The sequence below is a fragment of the Centroberyx affinis genome, unplaced genomic scaffold (assembly GCF_046629955.1).
Source record: "Centroberyx affinis isolate AG114_WGS23_722 - 3 ecotype Tasmania unplaced genomic scaffold, CSIRO-AGI_Caff_v1 ptg000555l_1, whole genome shotgun sequence".
In the NCBI taxonomy this organism is placed as follows: domain Eukaryota; kingdom Metazoa; phylum Chordata; class Actinopteri; order Beryciformes; family Berycidae; genus Centroberyx; species Centroberyx affinis.
In genome coordinates this window covers 347,501-371,178 of record NW_027279199.1, presented here as the reverse complement: position 1 = coordinate 371,178, position 23,678 = coordinate 347,501, and the positions used below count along the sequence as shown (strand labels likewise).

The window sequence follows — 23,678 nt, the reverse complement described above, 5'->3', positions numbered from 1 at the left end:
CAAGTTACTTCTTTCAGGAACTTTAAACTTTCTTCTTTCGGGAGCTGGTGTCATTGCTACAGTCAAAAGGAAAGTGAGTGCAAGCGATCGTTCTCTGTGTGCGTTTGCATAGAACAGCAGCTCGGCCTGGGTTTTGCCTAATGTACAGATGCTGCATGTACTGGTTACAAAAAGTCCTTAAAATGTGTAGTTGCATTAGGCTACTGCGCCTTAAAGGCAAACAACAGTAACTACAGTTTGTGTGTGTGTTAAAGGTCAAAGGTCATGACTACAGTTAGGATTTAATATCAACAAAAATTATACCTATAAATGCTATTAAATGATATACAACCCAGTTCTGTGCCAACAATGCTTCTGTTGAGGCATGAGATGAAGTCATTTTTCTCTGTTTCACTGCTCACAGTTACTGCTTTTTGGCTTTGAAGGGCAGATTATACATTGTGTTTTCGAAGCAGGTTACACTGAGCTGATCAGAGTCTGAACTATCTGGCAGCAGAAGGTCAATGAGACAATGTCATGCAACATGATCTTAATGTGGTCCAAAGTGCATGTGTGTGAGTACAGGTATAAATATAGAGGTTTACAAGGAAATCAGTTCAACAGTATTTCTTAACAGATATGCCTTTTCATGAATAAGAATTCAGTCTCAGAAAAACTAGTTGTTTAAAAAGTTGTAGTTGTAGTATCTTCAAGCTCAACAGTCTAGCTTACATATCAGGCAACGTTATATGCGATGAAAGTCAATACCTCACCTACACAGCTCTAAACATTTTGGAGACATGTCGTCATCACTGGAGTCAGGCGTTAACCGTCAAATCATTAAATTTCATTTCCCATATTTCCTTGTTTGTGAAGAGGCAGAGGTAACAGACAGAACGTAATTAGTTTTGTTGTGTTTGTGTTGGAGAACAAAGTTAGATTATTTTTAAGTTATGGTTACAAAGTTGCTAATATTAGCACATTGTGGATGTCTTGTGCAGGGGATGTTGTGGACGTCTTCAGTTTTTGTTTACAGTTCACAGAGTGATGCATGCACTTCTGCTGAGAACACGCGGATCAAATATATGGCAGAAAATTAAGTGAAATTTTGGCTTTCAAAGGTTACAAAACATGATCATCTATTCACTAATGTCCCCGCTATCTCCTTGGACTTCATGTAACTGTGGTCATAATCATCTTCTCCTCGCACTGTCTTCTGTCTTGTGCCCCTGCGAGAACCTAGAGGTCATTTAGGTCCTGACCATGAGCCGGGGTCACATTCAGGTCCGTGGTATGCAGGCCCATACAAGACACGAGTGTGCTGGTTCAAGATAGAAGGCTTTCCCTGCTTTTTTCCCTCTACACAGTGCCATTGTGCAGCGGGTCGGGGGTGAAGCAGCCGTTGGTCTTCCAGCTGCTCTCTGCTCTCTTGGCCAGGGCCAGTTTCTTCCTGGTGTGCCAGCGCTGAGCGAGGGGCTCCATGAAAAGGGAGACGGAGGAGAGCAGATAGCAAACCCCCGCCAGGTAGAAAGAACAGTCATAGGTCTGGGTGTAGTCGTATAGGAATCCTGCAACACAGGAGTAGGAATTAGCAATAAACATCATGCATGAATGCAAGGTGTGTACATTGTAACAAGCAGCAATTCTCTTATTTAAAATATATGCCATTTAGCGTACGCTTTCATACCAGACAATTCATACTACACATTTTTAGCATGTGTGACCCCAGTGGGAATTCACCCGCTAATGCTGATTGGTGTCGGTGCCACACTAACAACTTTGCTTGTGTTCTTATTTGTTGTTTTATAAAGCCACTTTGATATTCCACTTCACACAGGTGATTCAGACTGCGCTAAGTGGCCAGAGAACAGATGAAAAGCATGTGTGGCAGCATTAAAGCTGCTGTCGAGACAGTTGAAAGGCAGTTAGGCATCCTGAGGGCAGGGCTGATCAACAGGAAAGTTAACACGACCTGTGGTCGGATCTCAGGGAGGGATCCTGGTTTGCCTAACGTCAATTCTTTCCTACATGAGCAGCAGGGACTGTAAACAGAGCCACATGCTATTTCCGTACCACCCTAAAGGGGGTCATTAGTCACGTTTCGACCCCGAAATCCATAAGCTCCTCTCAGGGATTGCCTAACAAAGAGGGCAGGGACCATGTCAATGAGTTCAAGGGGAACCCCCCCCGATTGAGGCCAAATGTTACAAGCAAGGGCAAGAAGAGTTATTTTTCCTGGAAATACATCAGGATGTTCACAGAAAAAGATGTGGGTCAATATGTGTTTACGAGGATCTTAGTGAAACACTGTAGAGAAGATCAGTGTAGGCTGCCTCAGTATAGATGAAAAATGATTTGCTTCATACGCCAGTTAGTTCATCTGTCCAGCAGATGATTAATTTGGAGCGATATTTGTTTAGCCGTCTAAGAAAAGGCGTGCTCACTACAAGGAATCGGTAACAACCCGAGACGTCAATGGAACCTTGAAAACACTGGAAGTATAAAACCTGTTCCCGAGATTAAAAACAGCTTTCTAAGACAAACAAAGACAATCTGTCACCACTTAAAACAATGTGACTCAAACCCAGCCATGAACACAACACTGTTATTCCAAGGCTCTGACTTGCCTGTGGACAGGATGAAATCTGACCCAGTCACCCCTCTATGCATTTCTGTCAAAGCAACCCCAAAAACCCCTGTCTGTGTTGAGGGCTGGACTAACTATAGGTTGTTTTTCTCTTGTGCGTTTCGGTTTACACACGGCATAATGACACATGCATGCGCTCCCACACACTGACAGACACAAGCGTACACACACACACACACACACACACTCACACATATGCACACTCTGGGGTGTTGCTAGGAATTCAGGGCCCCATAAAAAGATATGCTGCGAGGCCCCTCAAAATATATGTTCTTAACAAAGGCTTATCAACCCCGCTGACTGATCCCCCACTCACCAATATGAAGCCCTTGTGGATAGGCATGCACACAGACACACACACACACACACACACACACACACACACACACACACACACACACACACACACACACAGACATACAGACATACGCGCAAAGACAAACACACACTTACAAAAACACATGTGCACAAACTTCATCTTTCTATATCACAAATCACTTCAAAATATAGGTCATGGCTACAATCCCATGCACGTGCAGTGAGAGTGTGTGTGTGTGTGTGTGTGTGTGTGTGTGTGTGTGTGTGTGACTCCGTGAAGGTTTTCCATGACGTGATGCACTCACCTGCCAAAGGAGGCCCTGTGAGACAACCCAGGCCAACGAAAAACATGGAGAAGCCCATTGAGTTGTTGAGTTTCTCCGACCCAACCAGGTCTACCTGCAGAGGGGAACAGGACATTAAACCTCAAGCACTTCACCATCTGGCCTAGAGTCAGTGTCTGTTAGATCAAGCATGGGTTTGTAATTGTCAAATGTTTTTTGGGGGATTTTGTAAGATTGAGAGAGAATATAGATGCTATTCCTGAAACCATAGATTATCAGAGGCTGCCATCATTTAAATTTGATCTCAATGTACACTAGGTTATGTATTGATATTAATAGATACAAATCTCCCTGATCATTGAAAGGTTATGTATTGAGATGGGGAATGGGCAACGGTTGGCTGTTGTATGCAGTGTAGTTGAACTTACTTTATACTTTGCAGGGGGCAACTTACAGATTCATTTTTGTGATTTATTTTTCTTGTAAGCCCTTTCTACCTGTGTCAATACAATTTTAATGAGATGCAGCTTAAGAGATAGCGTCCGACAGCCTGGGGTGATATTTTCCCGTTCAAGCCAGCTAAGGTGACTGCAGCTTCATGAAGTGCAAACTGGAGTCTGTTCTCCTGCTCAACCTGGCCACCCAACAGGCCTGTCCTGTGAAAACCGCAGGACACTCCTTGACATCAGTAGTTAGATCTTTGAAAGGATGCGCCTTCCCAGTATTTTGTTTGTGGTGCTAAACCAAAGTCATGTAAGTTCCAACGTTGAATACCCAAAGGTAAAAAGGTAGCACACACACAGATCTTCAGGACAAAGTTGACTAATCTCAATTTCACCAATTTATTTTGGCCGTGTCAACAAACATGCTAACGTTTTGGCCTAGTGGCCTTCATCAGAGCATGCACTTAGTCAACTTTGTCCTGAAGATCTGTGTGTGTGCGACCTTTTTACCTTTGGGTATTCAACATTGGAACTCCTTGACATCTGTCAGCAGGCAACAGCAAGCTTTATCACAAGCTTATATCCCTTTCTTAGTGAAGGGTAAAACTCGTCCGACTGGTCCTCCTGCTCTCTTCAGCAAAACCAGATCACACTGTTCATCCTTCCGGCCCAGAGGCGCAGCACCGCCTATGTGACTGCAGTCTCCGGAACGCAAATGTCTCCGATTGAAATGTCACCACATTTTGCATTGACGCTTTTGTTTTCAGGTGAGATGACCTCAAGATACTGGATACTGGGTGACTGTATAGTACCACCCATAACGACGGTTACTGACTGACAGTGTTGTATGACACACACACAAGAGTTTGTTTCAAGGATACTTCTCTCTTGTGTGCTTGAGATAGAATGATGTAATGAAGACATTTCACCTTTTACGTAGTACAAAAAGTCCCCCAACACAAACGTACTGTGAATGCACTAGATTAGAGTGGCAGCTAGGGTCCTAAAAGGTAAATGAACTACAGACTGATAATATAGTACGATGGAGTGGTGGGGCTATGTGAAAAGTCAAGGGGTATAATAGAGACACCAAGTCCTGGATTATATTTTAGGGGTCACAGATGCTGCAACACATGAACGCCTATGTTTGTATTTTTTTTTTTTATCAATTTCCTCAACAGATTTGTTCTGCATTCCTTTCACTCTTAACTCTCTTACCACACACAAACAATTTCATGTTTTTTTCTGGTAATATTTCTAGTTTGTCAATGAAAATGAACCCCAGCTGAATTAGTGATTGATATGAATCTGACTGAAGAGTGAACACAGGCACAGGTTGGGTGGTCTCCTTACCAGGACGGGCAGCAGCAGGGCCATGTAGCCGCCGCAGAAGATGGCAAAGAAGATGGCATACACCATGAGCAGGATGTAGGAGGTCGCCATAGGGGAGAGCAGGTTGACCAGGCCGCACAGGATAAGGTAGGCCTTGTGGTAGTGGTACTTATGGAACAGGTTCCTGTCTGTCACCCAGCCTGAGGCCAGCTGGGCGATGGTCTCTGTGATACCTGGCAGAGACAGGGAAACAGGTGAGGAGGGAGAAATTGGGGCAAGGAACAACAGCGATTATATAGGTAGTTCCAACCAAGCAATCTGATTGGTCAACTAGACATTTAGAATGTGATCAAATCAGCATGACAGCACCGTGCTCATCACTAAAAATAGTGATGAGCACGTGATTATCACTATTTTTATCTTTTATCTACTATTTTCATCACTATTTTTGATGAGTAAGCCATGTGATGCTTACGGACCTCGGCACAAGCGCCTCGGTCCTGACCGCATCACTGTCGTGCCAATAATGACGGTAAAGCTCACCCTCTTGTGTAATATTGCTTAAACAAAAAATGGTCAAAAAAAGGTAAAGAGAGGGGGAACGGTGGGAGAAAAAAGTTCATAAAATGTGAAGGAAACGGGAAGATGAGGGTGTGGCAAACAGATAAGGGAATAAGAAGAGAGAGAAAAGAGGGAGGGTGAGAAATAAGGCAAGAAAAAAAGACAGGAACAACACAGCAGACTGAAATTCAGTAAAAGTACAAACTTTCAGCTTCCAAAGCACAATGACTTGTGATGGGTCACTCATTTTGGGTCACTTTAAAACACAACATAATAAAAAACAAAAATAGATAATCACAGAATGTTGATAGCACCCCTAATCAGTACTAAACATGCGGGGGGTGTTACACACACCTCAGGGTGTTTCTAAGACACTGAACACCTGAGCGTGTTCTTGAGTCTCTCAAAGGAAAGAAGAAGAGAAGAGAGAGCTACTGGGAAACACACACAATAAAATATTCAGGTAATAACCAGATGCTGCTCTTTGGTTATAGGAGTTTTTGATGGAATCCAAAAAAACAGGAGCGTCACTGCACTCTTCGCTTGTGCCTTTAAAGATGAAGCAGCTTTACATTTAACATTTAGAAAGACTGATCTGTTCCAGCCATGTGCGTTCATCAGGTAGTGTGAGTAACAAGCAGGCTCAAGCAAACTGTATACACATTGTTTGTCTCGGATGTCAAGAATAAGCAATGTCATGACCTGCAAAGTTAAAGAACAGTAACTGCAAAAATGCATTAATGTTTTGCTGTTACAGAACAGGACAGTATATCATTTAGTGCCATTTAATAGTATCAGTTTTGTTGATATAAATTCTAAACCCAAGAGTGGAGCTTTAACCTTTAAAATACACCAAAAGTAGTTACTTGTGTTTGCCTTTGTAGGGCAAATGTAGTTAATGCTGCACCTAAACCTACACTGAACCGTCGTATTCGTATCTCGTTACTCCCTGGAGCCTTCACCTCCATCTCACCCCCATCCCACCTCCAGCACTCACCATTCCCTCTGGTCACTAAGATAATTACATGCAGACATGCTATGTTAAGCTGAACTATGCTACGTAGGCACAGAGTTATTATATTAATGTCATAAAACACTACAGTAAATGTGTTAATTTGGAGTTTAGATAATGTACCTGGTGGGACTTTAAAGTTTAAAAACAGCTATAGCGGAGCAGCGTGGAATATTGTGGTCAGAGGCTGAGATTACTGAGTTTATGTTGAACTGATGCTCGGTTATATAGAGAGAGTTAAATGTCAAAGTCAGCCATAAAACTCTGTGTCAGCCCACGTTGCACTGTAGTGTGTGTTTGAAATGCAGGCATCTGGCCAGGTTCTATGCAGGGACCTGTCAACGTGCCACATCCAGTCCCATCAAAATGATCCAGTTAATCGATGCTAAACCAAACTGTACTGGGAGTATGTGAGCGCTCGCACGTGGGTGTTTGTGTAAGAAAAAGAGACAGGGGACGGTGTGCGTGTGTGTGAGTGTGTGAGAGAGAGTGTGGGGTGGGGGTGGGTGGGGTAGAGTAAGCGAGGAAGGAGGAGGCGCTGCAGCACACAACTGCACAGGTCTCTGCACTAGCATCAAACGTGATGTCTGGCCATGTGGACACGAAGCCAGGAAACAGCGGGTGGCAACACATCCGCACACCTATCATCTGTTTTACGCAGGCAACAGCAGATAACACCCAGCAAACAACTCATTATGCACTAAATCCCATCCTATTGATCTGCTCTCTGGTGTGCTAGCTCCAGCAGGTATGATGACTGGGCAGATATCTGCTGCTCTCTGCTGAGGTCAACTGGAATGCGATAGGCGGTGCGGCAACTGCAGTGGTGTATTGACCGTTGCAGGAATAGCTACAAGCAGCCAGCACCAAGTCATTGATCAATGAAACAAACCGGTCCCATGCAGATCAGAGTTGCCCATCCCTTGCTCAGCCACTGCACCACAACTACTACAGGCTGTAGCCATTAACACACTCAGCCTGAATCCAGAAGCTCGCAGTTGTTGCTGATGTAAATATGCATGAGTTTGCATCTATTCGCAGAGATGTTCACTCAAATGTGAGTGGTATATATGAATAAAGGTTGGATGAAATAATACAAAAGGAATTAACATATTGCTGGTAATTAACATCAATTACACCTTCACCTGATCAAGCTTACTACAAGGCTATGAATGAAGACAAAAGGAATGAATAATGAAACGCCTTGTCACTGAACACCTCGGCTTTTGTTACATAATAGAACCTAGTGCATTTCTCCCCACCAAGGTTAGAGAGATGACATGAGGCAGCTGTGCTGTGTTTATGTGTCCTCCTCTAGTGACCAGAGAAAATGTCCTGGGGCGTCCCCTGCTTGCATACAGACAAGTTGTGAGCTTGTTTGTGTGTTTTAAACTCAGCAGGTTAGTCCAGGTCTGCAGCTGTTCCTGTTCAAACTCAGCACAGTTCTGCTTGAATATGTCTAAGTGGCACTTTGGCCCAAATGCCTCGGGGACATTATTAATTCTACTTAACATGAAGCTCTCTCCTCGGTGCAGATACACAGGTGTCTGTGCATGCCTCCGGGCTTTAACAGACCATAGGGGGGTACAAGGCATGGACAGATTGCCACTCACTTTGCTTCAAAGGGGGACATTGAGTCACTAAATAAAAGCAAGGGGTATAAAAGGCATGTTGGTTTTCCCAGCCGTTGGTTTTCTCATTATTGAGAGGTTGCTGTTGGCTCCTCTTGCCTCCTCTTTTGTACACATTGCCGCCTCAGTGCTCCTCGGCAAAATATCAGCCACTTCAGAATTGGAACCAAAAAAAATTGGGAGCCCCTCTTGTCGCCACGGCAGCAACTTTACTCAGTTCGCTGTTGCCTAGCGACTCCAGTCCAGTCAGTTCCAGTGTTAGTGGTTGTGGGCTGACACATGGACACGGCCCGGACGATAGTGGCCTCCCTCCCCGGGCCAACTCAATGGGCCTCTGTGACAGGCGCTGGGCCGGGGGAGAGAGGGGGACAGCGGGACAGCAGGACACTGGGACGGTGGCTTTGTGGTGTGGGTGGCACCCAGTCTCCCTGGTGCTCTCTCTCTCTCTCTTTCTGCCTCTCTCTCTCTCTCTCTCTCTCTCTCTCGCTTTCTCATTACACTGCACATGACCAGAGAATGTGACAGAGCAAACGTGTCTGTGTCCAAAGAATCTGTGTCTGTCTCCCTGGCTCACTGGCACTAACAGTTGGCACACTGCTCATTTGAGTAGACCCACAGACCACCAGGGGAAATTGAGACATCTATATCCTCTGGTTTGTGCCTGGCTTCCATAGAAACAATGACAAATAGGCTTTAAGGTCCCTTTACTCTCTCTGTAGAATATATTTTAGTGTATCCTCTGTAATTCTATGAAGCAGTGTTGCTCGAGCTTAGTTTTGGTTCAATATGTTTTCATCCCAATTGTATTTCAAGTGCAGACAACAGTGTTACAAACATTTTTTCTTAGGATCTTTTTCTTTTAATGTGCCCATTTTCTCTAGCAGTGGTGGTCGTGTTCTTCTTGTTGTGGCACACCAATGCCGAATGAACAAAAAGGAAACCCTGCATTTATCCTGACAATAATCTACATAGTTTGCAATGACTTATTCATGCTGACCACTTAAAAAGCATTAGCTAAATGGTCCTTGAGGTAACCTCAAACTGTACGGATATGGCATCAATAGACAAACAAGCATCATGACAAACAGACAGAGGGTGTTTTACATTAAGATGCACGCTACAACCATTAGAATTCTTTAGATTATTAAGTGATAAGAGACGCAAGGATTATTAAATAAATTAACTGGCTGTTGTACTGTGATGATAGCCTCTGTCACGGCCTCTCCTTTTATTACATCCACAAGATTGTGGTAACAGATGCCGTGTTTCAAACCATTTAGCCAGCATTAGCCTTATCTACAGACATCTTTCAACTAAGGTCACACAATCTCTCTCTACTCAGAAGTGATTACCATGGGATAAATTACAAAACAGAAGCTTGTAACTTACAAACGCACTAACCCAACCCAGTCTGTGGTGTTTCAATTATTCACTAAGCCAGACCAAGCACTCGTACAAGATTTATATGCACGTGTGTGGTTGGTGAACAAAATGTTAATGCTGTTTTTTTTCGTATGTAGTGGCCTCATCAATGGCATACTGCTGAACCCACCAGCCCTGGCCAGTGGACCAAAGTTCAGCTTTTATGTAAGCACATTCATTACATAAGACTGCAGAGTCTGAGCAGCTCACAAATAATTAATGCCTAGAAGTTGACTGAGGACTTTTTTGCATCACTTCTTAAACCCAGTCGTAAAGGAAACCTGGACCTCCCTCTTCTCAATCATAGTGAACATCCCCGCTAGAAGCTACATTCAAAGACAAATAGCAGCAACCTGCAACCCTCTGTCTATTCAATCAGCTGCTTCCCAGATTTATAAATAATAGCGTGAAGAATGGATACATGTTTGACCTTGTGCTTTTTCCACTCCTGGGACATAGTCAAATGCATGTCTGGTACACAAAAATTATGTAGGAATTGTCATCACAATTGTCAAACTCATTGATTTTGGAGCAGGGACAGCCTAATCTAATAATATCATTTTCTTTGTTAGAATGGATCCTAATTAGAGATGTGACCAATGTGACCCTCACCTGCCACAGAGATGATGAAGGAGGCATCCATGGCATCGATGCCAAGGGTCCTGGCTCGGGCAGACAGGTGGAAATAGGGGATGAAGTAGGCCAGCTGGCTGAAGACCAGGGACCAGGTGTAGATGCAGAAGAACGGGTTCCTCAGCAAGGAGAAATCCAATACTTTGGTTTTTCTGACGGACACCTCAGCAGGCGTGCTGGCGTGGGACGAGAACCCAACAATGGCGGAACCGTTCATGCTGCCATTGAGTTCTGTGGAGCTGTCTGGGCTTCTGGGTTTACCTGGACTCAAGTCATGGTGGGGCTCATGGCCATTCACACCATTGAGGACCAGCTTGGTCAGTTCGGGGTTCACTGAATGGTCCTGGGGGCCCAGGGCGCACTGGCCCCCAGGGTTCTCAGTGTCCCAGTGAGGCAGAGGAGGAGGAGGGGATGGGAATGAGTCTGATTTGGAGATGCCATTGGTTAGGTGAGAGGAGCCATTCCCATTCAAGCAGCTCTTAGAGTATTCCTTATCGGAGGAACTTTTGAGGGAGGCAGCGGGGCTCTTTTGGAGGGGGGAGGAGGTAGGGGCTGACCCAGTGGAAGGATTCACATGGATGGGTCTCAGCAGCATCCCAGAGGCCACCAGGTTCAGCATGAGACCCCCGAGGATCAGCATGGCTCCTGTGGAGGACAAACAGAACATCCTCAGCCTTCCCTCGGGTCCCAAACCTGTCACCTGTCATATTACTGTATTCTTATAGCAACCCATACAAAATGGAAGCACACCGGAAAACATTCTATATGTTGTACAGTGTGCAACAATGAAATAAATGCATTAGGGACTGCCACCACCTCCTAAATAAAAGACTGGTCCCACCCACCTTGCCAAGCATATTGGTCCAGGAGCAGCTGAGTGAATGGAGCAAGGGCGAAGGTCAAACCCATCCCAGATCGCCCAATCGCGTACGCCGTTGCTAACCTCTTCCGGAAGTACAACGCTGTGACAACTGAGAAGCCTTGGTATAGAAGTGCAAAGCCCATTCCTGAAGGGGGTAAAGAAGGTTACATTCATCATCAAACACCTTGCAAGTCATTGGGATGAGGACAGAGAGGCAATTTCTTTATGTTCCAATGACCAATGACCTCATATACATGTAAATGGCAGATTTGTATGCCTTGTAGTTTGCAGTGTAGAGTTTTGCTTACCACATATTTCCACTTACCAACTATCACTCCCATGCTAATGTACAGGAACACCACGTTGGTGGCAAAAATACTCATGAGGAAGCCTCCACTGACCAGCACCGCCCCGGCGATGGAGGTCACCCTGGTTCCCAGCTTGGCACAGGCCACAGAGGCAATGGGTGCTACAGAGAATACAGGAAAAGAACCACAATGAAATGTGATCGCAAAAGCTTTTCCTGTTTTCCAACATTCAACATCCAACAGTATGTGTCAACACACACTGGAGGACACACACACTTTGCTCTCCTCTTTCAACTATTTTTGGGGGAAGGACAGAGGACACAACTATTTGAGGAAAGACTTGTGAGATTCAAGCCGGGTGATGCAGACAGAGCGGTGTGGTGCTGAGCCGAACCTCCAGACAGACGCAGACTGGACATGATGGACCCGATCCAGCTGATGCTCTCCGCTGAGCCTCCGAACTCGTCTTGGAATGCCACAAAGAAGATCCCAAAGCTCTTCAGCGTTCCCATCACCAAGACATTTACCTGCGGTCATTCACAGAAACACACACAATAAACACACACCGGCATGTACAGATAGGCCCACGTACACACACACACACACACACACACACAGGCACAAACACATGAACACACACAGACACACGCGGTTACAAATAGTCAAGGGAAGGGAGTCCAGTCAAGGGAGCAAACTATGGAAAGAGATTATATTTGAAGTTAAATTTTAAATTTGTCTTCTCTCAATTCAAATTCAGTTTTCCCAATTCAGATTCAATTCAGCTCTCTGAGATACATACAGGGATTTAGGAAAAAGCAAAACGCAAAGCAAATATTCAATCCAACATTGCTGGAGATGGAACTACTACTATTTTTTTTAAAAGTTTTGTCCTTGTCTCATTTCTGCACTCTCACTAGCTAGCTTTTGGTTGGGAACTCAACAAAAAAACTGCACCATAAGATAAGACTGGACGATAATTCAATATTATCGTTTACCGTCTTTCAGTGGGATTATATTGTAATGATATGGTGATTTTGGGATATCGAGACACAATTCTGCTGTCTGAACTGATGAGAACAAGCAAATATTATTTAGAAACTCAGACAAAATGAAGTATGGTAGGAATATTATGTGAAAATTTCAGTTTAGTTTGACATCACACCAAACATTACCATTCAGTTCAATATGATGAACATTAATTTGATTATTTAACATGATTTCGCTTATGTGAGCCATATCGTCATATATATCGATATAAAAAAAAATCCTTATGATTATCGTGATATTGATTTCAACCATATCGTCCAGCCCTACCATAAGACCAGAATAAACCATAAACCACGTCAGAGAGTGTACATTCAGACTTGGCCTTTAGTAGTAGTAGTACCAGTATGACCTTCAACATTGGTGGATTGAATCTTTGCTCATTTGCTTTTCCTTAATCCCCGGATGTATGTCGCAGAGAGCTCAATCTGGATTGAGAAAACTGAATTTGAAAGTAGAGTAAAAAGGTAAATCAATAGTCATCACATTCAAATTTAAGCCACTGCATTCAACTTCAAATTGTGTCTTAAAAATGTTTTTTTGGTTTGCTCTGTTGTATTCTTATGCAGCTGTATAGATACATTACATCGATTTAAATGTAAAAACAAGTCTGAAGTCTTTCTGTGTGTGGTGGAATACTTTAATCTTGGTAAGAGAACCGAGCCGGACATACCAGGAAGCAATGCAGCACCACCATCCAGCCCCATCCCCCATCTGGAGGCTCCACATACTGGATCTCTTTCTCCTTCTCCTTCTTAGTGGTCACTGCATCCCTCCTGAACAGGCTGAGCATGGCTGCCTTGGTTTCACTGGAAACAAATGCAGTGACTTCAAAGTAAGTCACACAGGCTGCCTAGCCACAAGCATTCTTCTGATCATAAGCCACAAATCTCCTCTAAAATGCATGGAATAAAATGAGAAAAAAATCCTTTATCAAAATGCATAATGTAGGTTTTGAGCTGTTGTTAATACAGCAGTGATTACTGTAGGGAAAACTTTAAAGTTTGCATGTATATGATTTGTTGTAAACAGTGCTTAATACAGTCTTAACTCAGTATGCATGTTACAAAAAGGGTGGTGGTAGGTTTCACACTTTTCAGTTTCAGTCACTTTATTGAATGGGGGCTTTAAATTGAATATTTGCTAGTCCATGTGTCAGACATCTAAAACCTCTAGGTAAAATATGACTGTTCTCAAACCTCTGCAGGCTCTTGACCTTGCTGTCTCACTTTTAATCCCGTCTCTATCTGCTGCTACTCTGGGTCTGCTGATACATGTCATAACTTGGCTGTTATTACTCTGTTACCACTTTACCAAAATACCTATTCAAAGATTATTTTAAGCACCATAACACACAACTCTAACCTCATCATATAAGCTATACACTCATCACTTCTATAACCTGAAAAAAGAAGGAAATATAGTACATATTTCAAATTTGCAGCAGACATATTCATCTTAGGGTCAAACAATCTCAATTATTAAAGGATCCATTATCATTACTTAGAATTTGCATTACTCACATTTGTGGTAAATGTGAATCAATTTCACATAAACAAAGGTCAGCAACTAATTATTTACAAGGAACTGCAGACAAGTCTATCAGAAATCCATCATAACATTGACATTTATTTGTGATCATGATGTCATGAGAGCTGTATGATCCTACACCGGGTAATTTTATCATATTTATCGTAAAATCGTAAAAAAAAAAAAAAAATCAAAAAAAAAAAAATCTTTGAACTGTCCCAAATTCCATACAGTATATTATAAACAGTAGCTAGTGATGCCGCAATAACTTGGTAGTCATTGATTTGTGAAACAGGCAAGTTACAGTGTAGCCAAACCTGGTTACTCCTCCACCTCTTTTGCTCGTATTACAGCTACCGGCCTGGACTGAGAGTCTCATCAGTGTTTACATCAAGTGTCTCCGTGTCGCAGCATGTGTAAATATTTAATTACTTGAATCTCTAAACTCTATCCCTGTCAGCAACTTTTGTTCTCTCACTCTCACATAACCTCTCCGCATGAGAGGCTAAAGTTTACTTTTTGATGATTCTACTTGACCATTAATTCAAGGTGACAACACATTTTAGATATTAATAAATAGGAGATTTCTGAATTGCCAAAGCCTGAACAACATGAGACCACACATTCTAAAAAACAGCTCGCACCATTCTGAATGCAACATTTGTTTCTTTTGATCTACAAAGCAGTGCAATTTGATGTCTGCACTGGCACATGACAAAAGGGGTCAGTGAGGTTGATAATGGGTTACTGAGTGCACTGAAAATAATTACATCTAATGTCTTTCAATGAGAGTGTGTGTGTGTGTGTGTGTGTGTGTGTGTGTGTGTGTGCGCCTGTGTGTGTATAGGTGTGTGTCTGTACAGTATGTGTGTGTGTGTGCATGCATGTACTGTATGTGTGCGTATGTGTGTATGGATGTGTGTTTGTGGGTGGGTGCACATGTGTGTATGCATGGATGTGTACTGCATGTGTGTGTGTGTGTGTACACGTGTGCATACATGTGTATGTTATGACTAAAGTCATAAGCTTGGAAGCAGCTTTGTGAAGTTGAGTCTGAGCTCTTGTTGTGAGGTGATGCAGGCGAGTCACTTGTCGTGCCTCTGTAAGCCAGCTGTGCTGCAGTTTGACTTGGCACCCCATAAACGGCCAAAGTGTGCCTCTGGATTTCTTTGAAACCTTTTTCTGGGAAAACCTTTCCCAGGGATCCTCCTCCCAAGACTTTGACTCTTGTCTGCAGATTTTTAAGCAGCCTTGTTAAACATAAACATAAAATACATTCTGTGCATTCATCCGTGAGCCACATACTGTCTTATCCAACAGCAACAAGGCAGAAAGGCTTGGGGTACGGGGGATCAATTATGTTTGAACAGAGGATGAATCGCATTTCAGTCAGACAACCCACGTATTGAATATGAATATTTTAATTGAGAATAAATGTAAATATAGATTTTATTTTAGTGTCAAGGCTCGTTTAATCTAAAGCCAGTCAAAAGCGAGAGCAGGGAGAGATCAGCTACAACCCCCTCATGGGGGCACCACGAAGACACAGATCCCACAGGTGGATGCGGGGGTGATGGGTGGGGGTGATGCAGGCAGCAGCAACAGTGGCAGCAGGGTGAATAGCAGCAGAGAACAAGGAAGTGAGTTTAACAACGTAAATAGATGAGTTTAGCTTACAAATCAGCTGAACCGCAGCTATAGTGCCACTTGTCTGCCTGAACTAGTTTAGCGGGCTTCGCTTCATTTTTCGAGGCTTCTTCATGCATCACGTTCATGAACAGAGAGGCTGACCAATGTGCTGGAAGGAAAACAAAATTAAAATATCCTGAAAACTGACACTTAACACTTTGGTGAACAAATTCAATATCTCGCTTTTAAGACAACAAAGCAGTCATTGGTCCATCATCATTTTGCATTTCTATTCTGGGTTTACACTAAAATTAGTATTTAAAAATAAAAGTAGATCCGGTCTCCCAAAATTATGTTCTAAAACGTTGGACCCACAGTCAGTTGAAAATCACAGTAGCGGGATCTGTTGTTGAATGATGTGAGTTTTCATGGCAGGTCAAGTTACCCTCATGTTAAAACTAAGTGGAATGTTGCTTTAATGATAGCTATGAAAGAAATAATAACTAGAAAGATGTTACTGGCAACCATGGACTTTAATATTAGTATCATATCTGGTTGTAACAAGTTCTCAGGATTAGAGAGAGGCATATCCTGTCACAACATGTCACATACTTTAAATATTAGGTGAATGTCTCTTTATGTCATAAACTGTCCGTTTAAACCACACCCTATACATGTCAACCGCTTAAAATAACTCTCAGATGCTGAAAAACAAAATAAGTGACTTCTGACAGGAGGGCAGGTAAGGGGAAAGGGCGAACAGCCTTTTGCAGCCTTATGCTGCATCACTGACTCAATCTGACTTAGACATGTATAAGAAGCCAAGACCAAATTAGGCAGAGAGCGCAGAGCGGATTAAAAGGGGAATGAATTGGGCCAGTGTACTGCAAGGAAAGCATTTCCTCCCATGTGCTGTTCACAAGTTGTCCCCAGAGTGTTGGAGTGCATGTTTGTGAATGTGCGGTGGGTCTGAGGGTTTGGGCGGAGGGGGATTGGAGATCAGCACCTTGTAGTGAGGTATTAGCTCCATATTATTGCAAACCTCCACCAAGACGTTCCCTCGCTCTCTCCGTCTCTTTTACATTTCACATCCTCTTTAAGGTTGGATTTCAAAAAATGAGTCTACTCGGCATATAATGCTCTCTAAAACACATGTCCTGATTTGACCCACAGACAACTTAAAGTGGTATGACACTTGACAAGAACACTTAAAAAGCATTTCCTTAAAAAAAAAAAAAAAAAACACGCCACATTCTGGGAGATACCATTTACAGGTCCTTCTCTCCTGCCCCAGTTTGAAAGCCAGATTTATGTGTGTGTGTGTGTGTGTGTGTGTGTGTGTGTGTGTGTGTGTGTGTGTGTGGAGCGAGTCTGGACGGAGCTAATTCAAAACAGAAGAGGAACCAAAGATTTTAGGAAAAAAAACAAAACAAAAAAAACACAACTGCCCTGAACAGGAACCCCAAGACTTGGAAAAACATATGTATGTTGTAAAAAAAAAAAAAAAAGAAAAAGAAAAAAAAAAGCCCAATTTCCCACCTTGTAGTTTGCTTTAAAGTCTAGGCCAATAAAACAAATAAAAGCACTTTGTGGGGTGACATGTAAAGGACTCTTGTTTGACTGTTTTAGAAGTCGACAAAATGCTGAATGTTTACAATACGGAGCCTCAGACAGTGACAGAGGCAACTACAGTTACAGCACTGCAGAGTGGAAATCTGATGAGTGCCACGGCCTCTGATCTCTGCTATAATATCAATATCAAACTAATTCCTTTTGGGAACGAAAGGGAGACTAATTTAATCTAATCTAGTTTGTCTGAATTTAAAAAATCCAAATGATCTTACCCTGTTCTCTTGTTTCTAGCTCTGGGAGACAATAATGCTCCCTCATACTTCAAGTAAGACAAACTTTAGAAATACATATCTTAACGTTTTAATTATAATTAAATTGATAAATTAATTTTATTTAATTCCCCTTTAAGGTAATGAATCTCCTGAATTATCCACTGCAGCATTTTAAGTCAGATCAAAGCCCGCCTTTTTCAGAGCGCATGTGAGAGACTAGTGAAAGTTTACTGTGTACTCTTGTTTGCTCTGCGGTTGCCATTTCCTGTGACCCCACTATCCCACCACACACACACAAACCACATACACACAAACACACACACACACACACACATTCTTTTCAATTGTGCAAATTGACTGCACTAAGCTTCGGAGATCAGGGTCAGCCTGTTATAGATTTAGTCAGCAAAAACTCTGAGTAGAGCTTGTCCTTGTCCAGTGAGTTCTTTTGATTATTGTTTTTTTTTCTTACATGAAATTTAAATTCATTTCAATAATCAGAAATCACAAAAGCTTGTCAAAATGCCTCATAACTAAATGGTGATTCATTATTATGTTGGATTCAACAGAGTATACATGTTTTCTCTCTAGAAGGAGATATCAACATGGAATCGATCTAATCTAATTTGTAATTTAGCATCAAAATAAACGTGAAATGCGGGGAAATTGCAGGTACAGTGAGAGAATGAAACATACATGTAACCTCTACATGAATGGTGAGAGGATCCAGGTTAGTCAATGACCCAAAGAGTCAACAGCACAAGAGATACTCTGACAAAACCAGCTGCACACTTGAAGAGGGTTTTACCTGTTATGCTCTTTTGGTAGCATGGTTGACGCTTCTGGAGGTGGAAGAGAAAATTCAGACGTCCTATTCTCTGAGTGTCATTCTCAGGCTCGTCGACTGGGACTTGAATCTATATGGCTGCCTCAAGATTAGCCTTACACCTGCCACAAGAAACGCACAATGACTGGCAACCGACAAAAGAACATGAAAATATATATATATTTAGAGCAGGAAAAATCAGTGCAGGTGCATGCAACCTCAAACATAAATCTCTGGAAACCTGGCAGCAGAGAAATGCATCTACATAAACCAGCGTGCATAAAGTAAACAACTTCTGATCCACGCCCCTCTACAGATGCGGAACACTTATGTGTGTGTGTGTGTGTGTGTGTGTGTGTGTGTGTGTGTGTGTGTGTGTGTGTTGTGTGTGTGTGTGTGTGTGCGCGTGTGTGTGTGTATGTGTGCGTCTATGGGCATGTGGATACCTACATGCCGTCCTAGATTAATTTAATTGAGGGTATTACAGGTATATTAGATGAACAGTTAGAGAACCACAGCTCTTTTGTAAAGTCCCACATTTTGCCGTGTCAAAAGTGTTTGGAAAGATTACGAATACAGTCAATAAAGTAGTCATTTTTAATTTGTAGTCAAAAATCCATAGTAGAGTAAGGACCTCAAAAGATTTGAAAACCACAAACAGCACTAGACACTTAATATCTTATTTTGATTTCAGTGTATTGTCATGAGAATTCAGTTGTGACTATATTGGGCTGTAAATGACTCTAAAGCAGCATGGAGCGCATTGTTGAGGTAAAGGAGAACAAGAAGGTTTTGATCAATCCAGCTTTGAACCATCACTTCAAATCAGTTCTTAAACTGACCTCTGCAGTTTAAAGAAGAGTCATCACTGTCCAAATATTTCCGGACCTCACTGTATCACTGCGCTGCAATTAGAAACAAGTCTCCTCAGGTGATTTCCTCAGACTGATGACTTGAACCAAACAGCAGACGGTACAAAATGTGTTACAACCTCCTTCTCTAATAATGGGTTGTCAACAAAGGCCTAGGGCCAAGTAGACATTTAAATCAGCTTCAAGGCAGAGTAGGGAAAGCGTACAGAAAGTAGGTCAAACAAATGAGATCCCATTTACCAAATAGTTAGGAATTCCTCTCTGATGCTGGAAAATGCTCAATTTTACATCACGAGTAAAATTATGAAATCAGAAGTAAGGTTCTTGAAAATACACTCTGCTGACTTCAGTGTAATACAAGAGCCATTACATACAGTAAGCAACCAGAGAGCAATGTTTGGTAAAATGATACATCCTCTAGCATTATTGACATTTAATATGGCCTGTAAAAAAACAGAAGAAGAAATGGTCTCATAATCTAACATGCCTACACAAAGAATAGTTTACCTGCTCCTCGCTGTGTGAGATGCAAAGTCCTGTTCACACACTTCAGGTGGAGAAGCAGAGGTGGAAAGCAAACTATGATATTATCTGCATATTTATATCTAGGCTTGCTTTGCATTTCTGCCCCGACTCCTACTGCTTTTCTCCAATCAACTCACAGGTTAGTGTGTAACTCACTGCCTTCTGTGCTGTTTCATGTAGGTTAGTCTTTTTGAAATGCACACTTTCTGTATGCGGTTTTGTTTTGAGTTGGGTTCAGTCACTGTCAGCTGCAGTCGGAGCTGTGTCAGCAGTGTCCAGGCCAAACTTCTCTATTAGTGCACCTGAGCCCAATAATTCAGGGTTATTTACGCAGTATTCATCTAGGCCTATATGTTTTATTTATTTGTAGTATACGCATAGGACATTTCAGACTCATATATTATATTTGTTCACAATATAGTTTGGAAGCAGTTGAACTACTTTTTTATTGGCAGGATTACTTTTTCTTTCATCGTGAAGCAGTATAAGTTTCCCCGGGACTGACAGTAATAGTGTAGAAAAGTTGCATTTATCTAAAAATATACTGTATACTAAGTACAGTTACTAGAGAAATTGTAACTACATATTTTCTATATAACATGTAAGATTATAAAGAACCTGTCACGTATTCTCCTGCCTGACTCTTTCAAAGTCGAGCCTGTGAGACACCAAACCCATCAGGATACCCCCCCCCCCAAAAAAAAAAAATTCACAACCTCAACCCTCTAACTATTCACATCCTTGCATCAGCTCGGGTGCTGAGACATTAGTCCTGAGGAATTGTGAGATTATGTAGTAAAGTACTTGAAATCTTGGCTTAGACCATTATCCCTGGAAGGCGAATGGGGTAAACATACAGCACAGTATTGTGAGCAGAGGAGGGAGGTCTTACTGTGTGTGTGTCTGTGAGCCGGTTGGTTCCTTCAGTTCACAAGCCTGTTGCACTGCGCCCCTCACTCAGCATGCTGGTAGGGGAGAAAATGTAGGAAATCGGTTATTCAGGCGAAAAATTAGGCGCCCTGACACTATAGCGCTGAATTTCAAGAAGATGGTTTAGGTGCAAAATCTGCAATATGACAAAAAATAAATAAAAAATAAATAAAAAATCATAAAACTGCATTGAGGCAATTTTGGTGAAAAGTTTTCAGTCCCAATAATAACTTTAAAATGTCACACAAAGTAATAGAATAACAGTTTGGGGTACATGACTTTTGCATGACTGATTAACACTCATCCAACTATAAAACAATTATAACCAACTATAAAACACTCATCCAACTGTAGTTTGATGCAACACAAAGAGAAATACATTCCATACAAATCTATTTCTATTTTTCTCCATCAAGTCACATTTAAACCCCTTCGTTCTTTGTCATTGTTTCTACTGATTCCTGTAAATTTATGTTAAAAAAAAAAAAAAAAGACAAGTGAAATAGTCCATACCTGAAATCGCCGCCAGTCCTTGACTCACTTATGCCCCAAATTCAATTAATTAAAATCAGACAGGTATTTCGCGGGCTGTGGTTCCTAGAAAGGTGTGCGCGTCATCCCTCTCAGGGTGCGGGAGGATGCTACGACGGGCTGTCTTGCAGAAAAAAGTTGCAGTGGGGCCCTTTTCTCCGAGGATGCCCGTGCCATAACTTTGCCTCTATGAGTGAATTCCTCCGAGTTGCGTCTCGGATCTCAGCCACAACATCGCTGGCTGAGGGTTGCAGAAAACCAAAGGCTTCACAGGGGAAAACCACGTGACTTGAGACGTAGCTCAAAACCTCATCTAAGGGCTGAGAGGGAAAAAAAAAACAAAAAACCTCTGCGGTCAAAACATCAATGAAACCCCTCCTAGGTGTGCGTGCAGAAATGTATTCAGATGTTATTACACGGATACGGCCTGGTGAAAGGCTTATTTGCGCAGCTTACGGCAGACTGCATTTTTACATATTTAATTTCCGTTTGTGCTCCAAATCTACGATATAGCCTATCACAGGCAGTCTACATAACCCGCTGCATGTTTGAGATATACAAGACGACCCATTATTACTACAGCAAATAGGACTTTAGTGGGCTAATAACAGTTATTACTAATGATGGAAAACTGTGAAACCTCATTTTTAATTCCATGGAAGAATGTCATATAGCTTACCTGCCAACAAGAAACACTCTTTAACCAGACACACTGAGCAAAGGAGAAAATAATGAATACTTAACACGGATGAGAGCAGCTTAACACCAACTCAAGTTAAAGTTTATTAAGGGGTCGTTATGTGCATGACTGCCTTGGACGGGTGGATATGAATGTTTGGATACTACAGTGTGTGTGTGTGTGTGTGTGTGGGGGGGGTAATGTCAAGAAGAAAAAGAAAAAACAAACAGAAAAAAGACTGTAAACTGAGAGCAAGGCTGGAAATACCTGATATCTGATACAGGGCGGATTCTGTACATCAAATCAATCCAGTGACGACAGATTGGTCCATGTTACATTTTTATTATGAAATCACACACGGATTTTCAGTATTAGAAAGTTAGCAACATTGGCAAAGGTCACAGGCTTTAGATTTTATTCACACTTGACAGGAGAATCGTCATTAATATCTAATCACTGGTTCAGACATGGAGTTGAAAATACATGAAGCAAAGCAAACCGCTTTAATGACTCAAGATTTATCTGATGATAGACAGATGCCAAACCTGACCTGATTCTCAAAGTTAATTTAGTTTGTGAGTGGGTGTGTTAAATTACTGTACAAGACACTCCTCAGTGAGTCATGCTGTCTTCAGGATGCCATCTTGTGAACAGCCACTGTGATGCTTCCATGTGTTCTCACTAGAATGTTTCTGTGAAAACCAAAATAAACAGAAAGTTAGTGTAATGATGCCAAACGATGCACACAATGCTGAATTGATAAAAAATCAACCATATGGACAGTGACAGTGACTGCTTAGTCAAAAATAGGGTGTGACGAATATATTGGTTTGTTGATGTATCAGGACAGAGCGTACAATAATACATGGGAGGGGATGGAATTATTTTTCTGTTACTTACATTTTTTTTTTTTGGTTATAATTTGTTAATAACTTAATTGATGATTAATCTCTTGTTACATGCTTTGGCAATATTGTTTGTTTGTGAACAATTCAATTCAAGGTGCCAATAAAGCACCTTGAATTGAATTGAGTGTATTGATCTTTTATTAAAAACAAACCATATCAGTCTGTCAGTGTCGGCCACTCCAATATGATGTATATGATGCAGTTTGATTTATGTTTATTGTATGATTGATCACGGTTGTCTATAGAAAGCCCATTATCTGACTTGACGAGTATGAGTATGTTGAGTGAGTATGAGTATGAGCATTAATATGTTTTATTCTGATCATTATTACGGTGATCATCATCATCATCATCATGGGTTTCAATGGAGTTTTATTGTCCTGTGGTCTAAATGCTACTAATTACCTGACAATATTTGTTGAGCCATTTCTAATAGTTTTCCATTACTAATAATTGAGAATCTAATAAACACCTCACTGTTAAGCTTTAATGGGCAGCTACATATTGTTTTGGAAATTTGATGTTTGCCCCAGTTTGCCCCAGTTGTCAGAATGCCATCAAGTCATTTATTTGTTGACATATTATAGCATTATCGTAAAGCATTTAGAAAGCCAGTCTTTATAAACCAATGGGACAAGGCAGCAGGTTCATTGCTCTATACAATTAGTATTAAATTACTTTTAAATGACTTCTTTCTAATAATCAGAGGTGTGAGTTGAAGACACTGATGATCATGAACCAGATGATGCTTTGCAGCGTCCACAAGGTGGCAGCATAACCAAGCAGATGACAGCTACATTCATCTGCCAAGGCTTGACCCCAGTCTGAGGTAAAAATAATGGATGTTCGATCTTTGATACTGGATCTCTTTCAACAGCTTTTTCCCGGCTGCATCAGTCTCACCTCTCTCATACATTGGAGGTGTTTA

At 41.8% G+C, this 23,678-nt stretch overlaps 2 protein-coding genes across 2 annotated transcripts in view; both read right to left on the bottom strand.

Annotated features, from left to right (window-relative positions):
* Positions 1–1,338: 1,338 nt before the first annotated feature.
* On the bottom strand, positions 1,339–18,377 carry slc16a4 (solute carrier family 16 member 4). Its single transcript, XM_071518175.1, has 9 exons — positions 18,288–18,377; positions 13,150–13,285; positions 11,827–11,959; positions 11,450–11,593; positions 11,108–11,269; positions 10,242–10,907; positions 5,025–5,236; positions 3,250–3,343; positions 1,339–1,547 (listed from the first exon to the last, which is right to left on the bottom strand). Exons 1-9 carry the CDS (start codon positions 18,308–18,310, stop codon positions 1,339–1,341), a joined length of 1,779 nt encoding a protein of 592 aa, XP_071374276.1. The 5' UTR covers positions 18,311–18,377.
* Positions 18,378–22,163: 3,786 nt separating this feature from the next.
* Positions 22,164–23,678, bottom strand: part of lamtor5 (late endosomal/lysosomal adaptor, MAPK and MTOR activator 5) — a 4,591-nt gene continuing 3,076 nt past the window's right edge. The window contains exon 4 of the mRNA XM_071518158.1: positions 22,164–22,534. Coding sequence (XP_071374259.1) covers positions 22,474–22,534 — 61 coding nt within the window. The 3' untranslated portion in view covers positions 22,164–22,473. The remainder of the gene's footprint in view (positions 22,535–23,678) is intronic.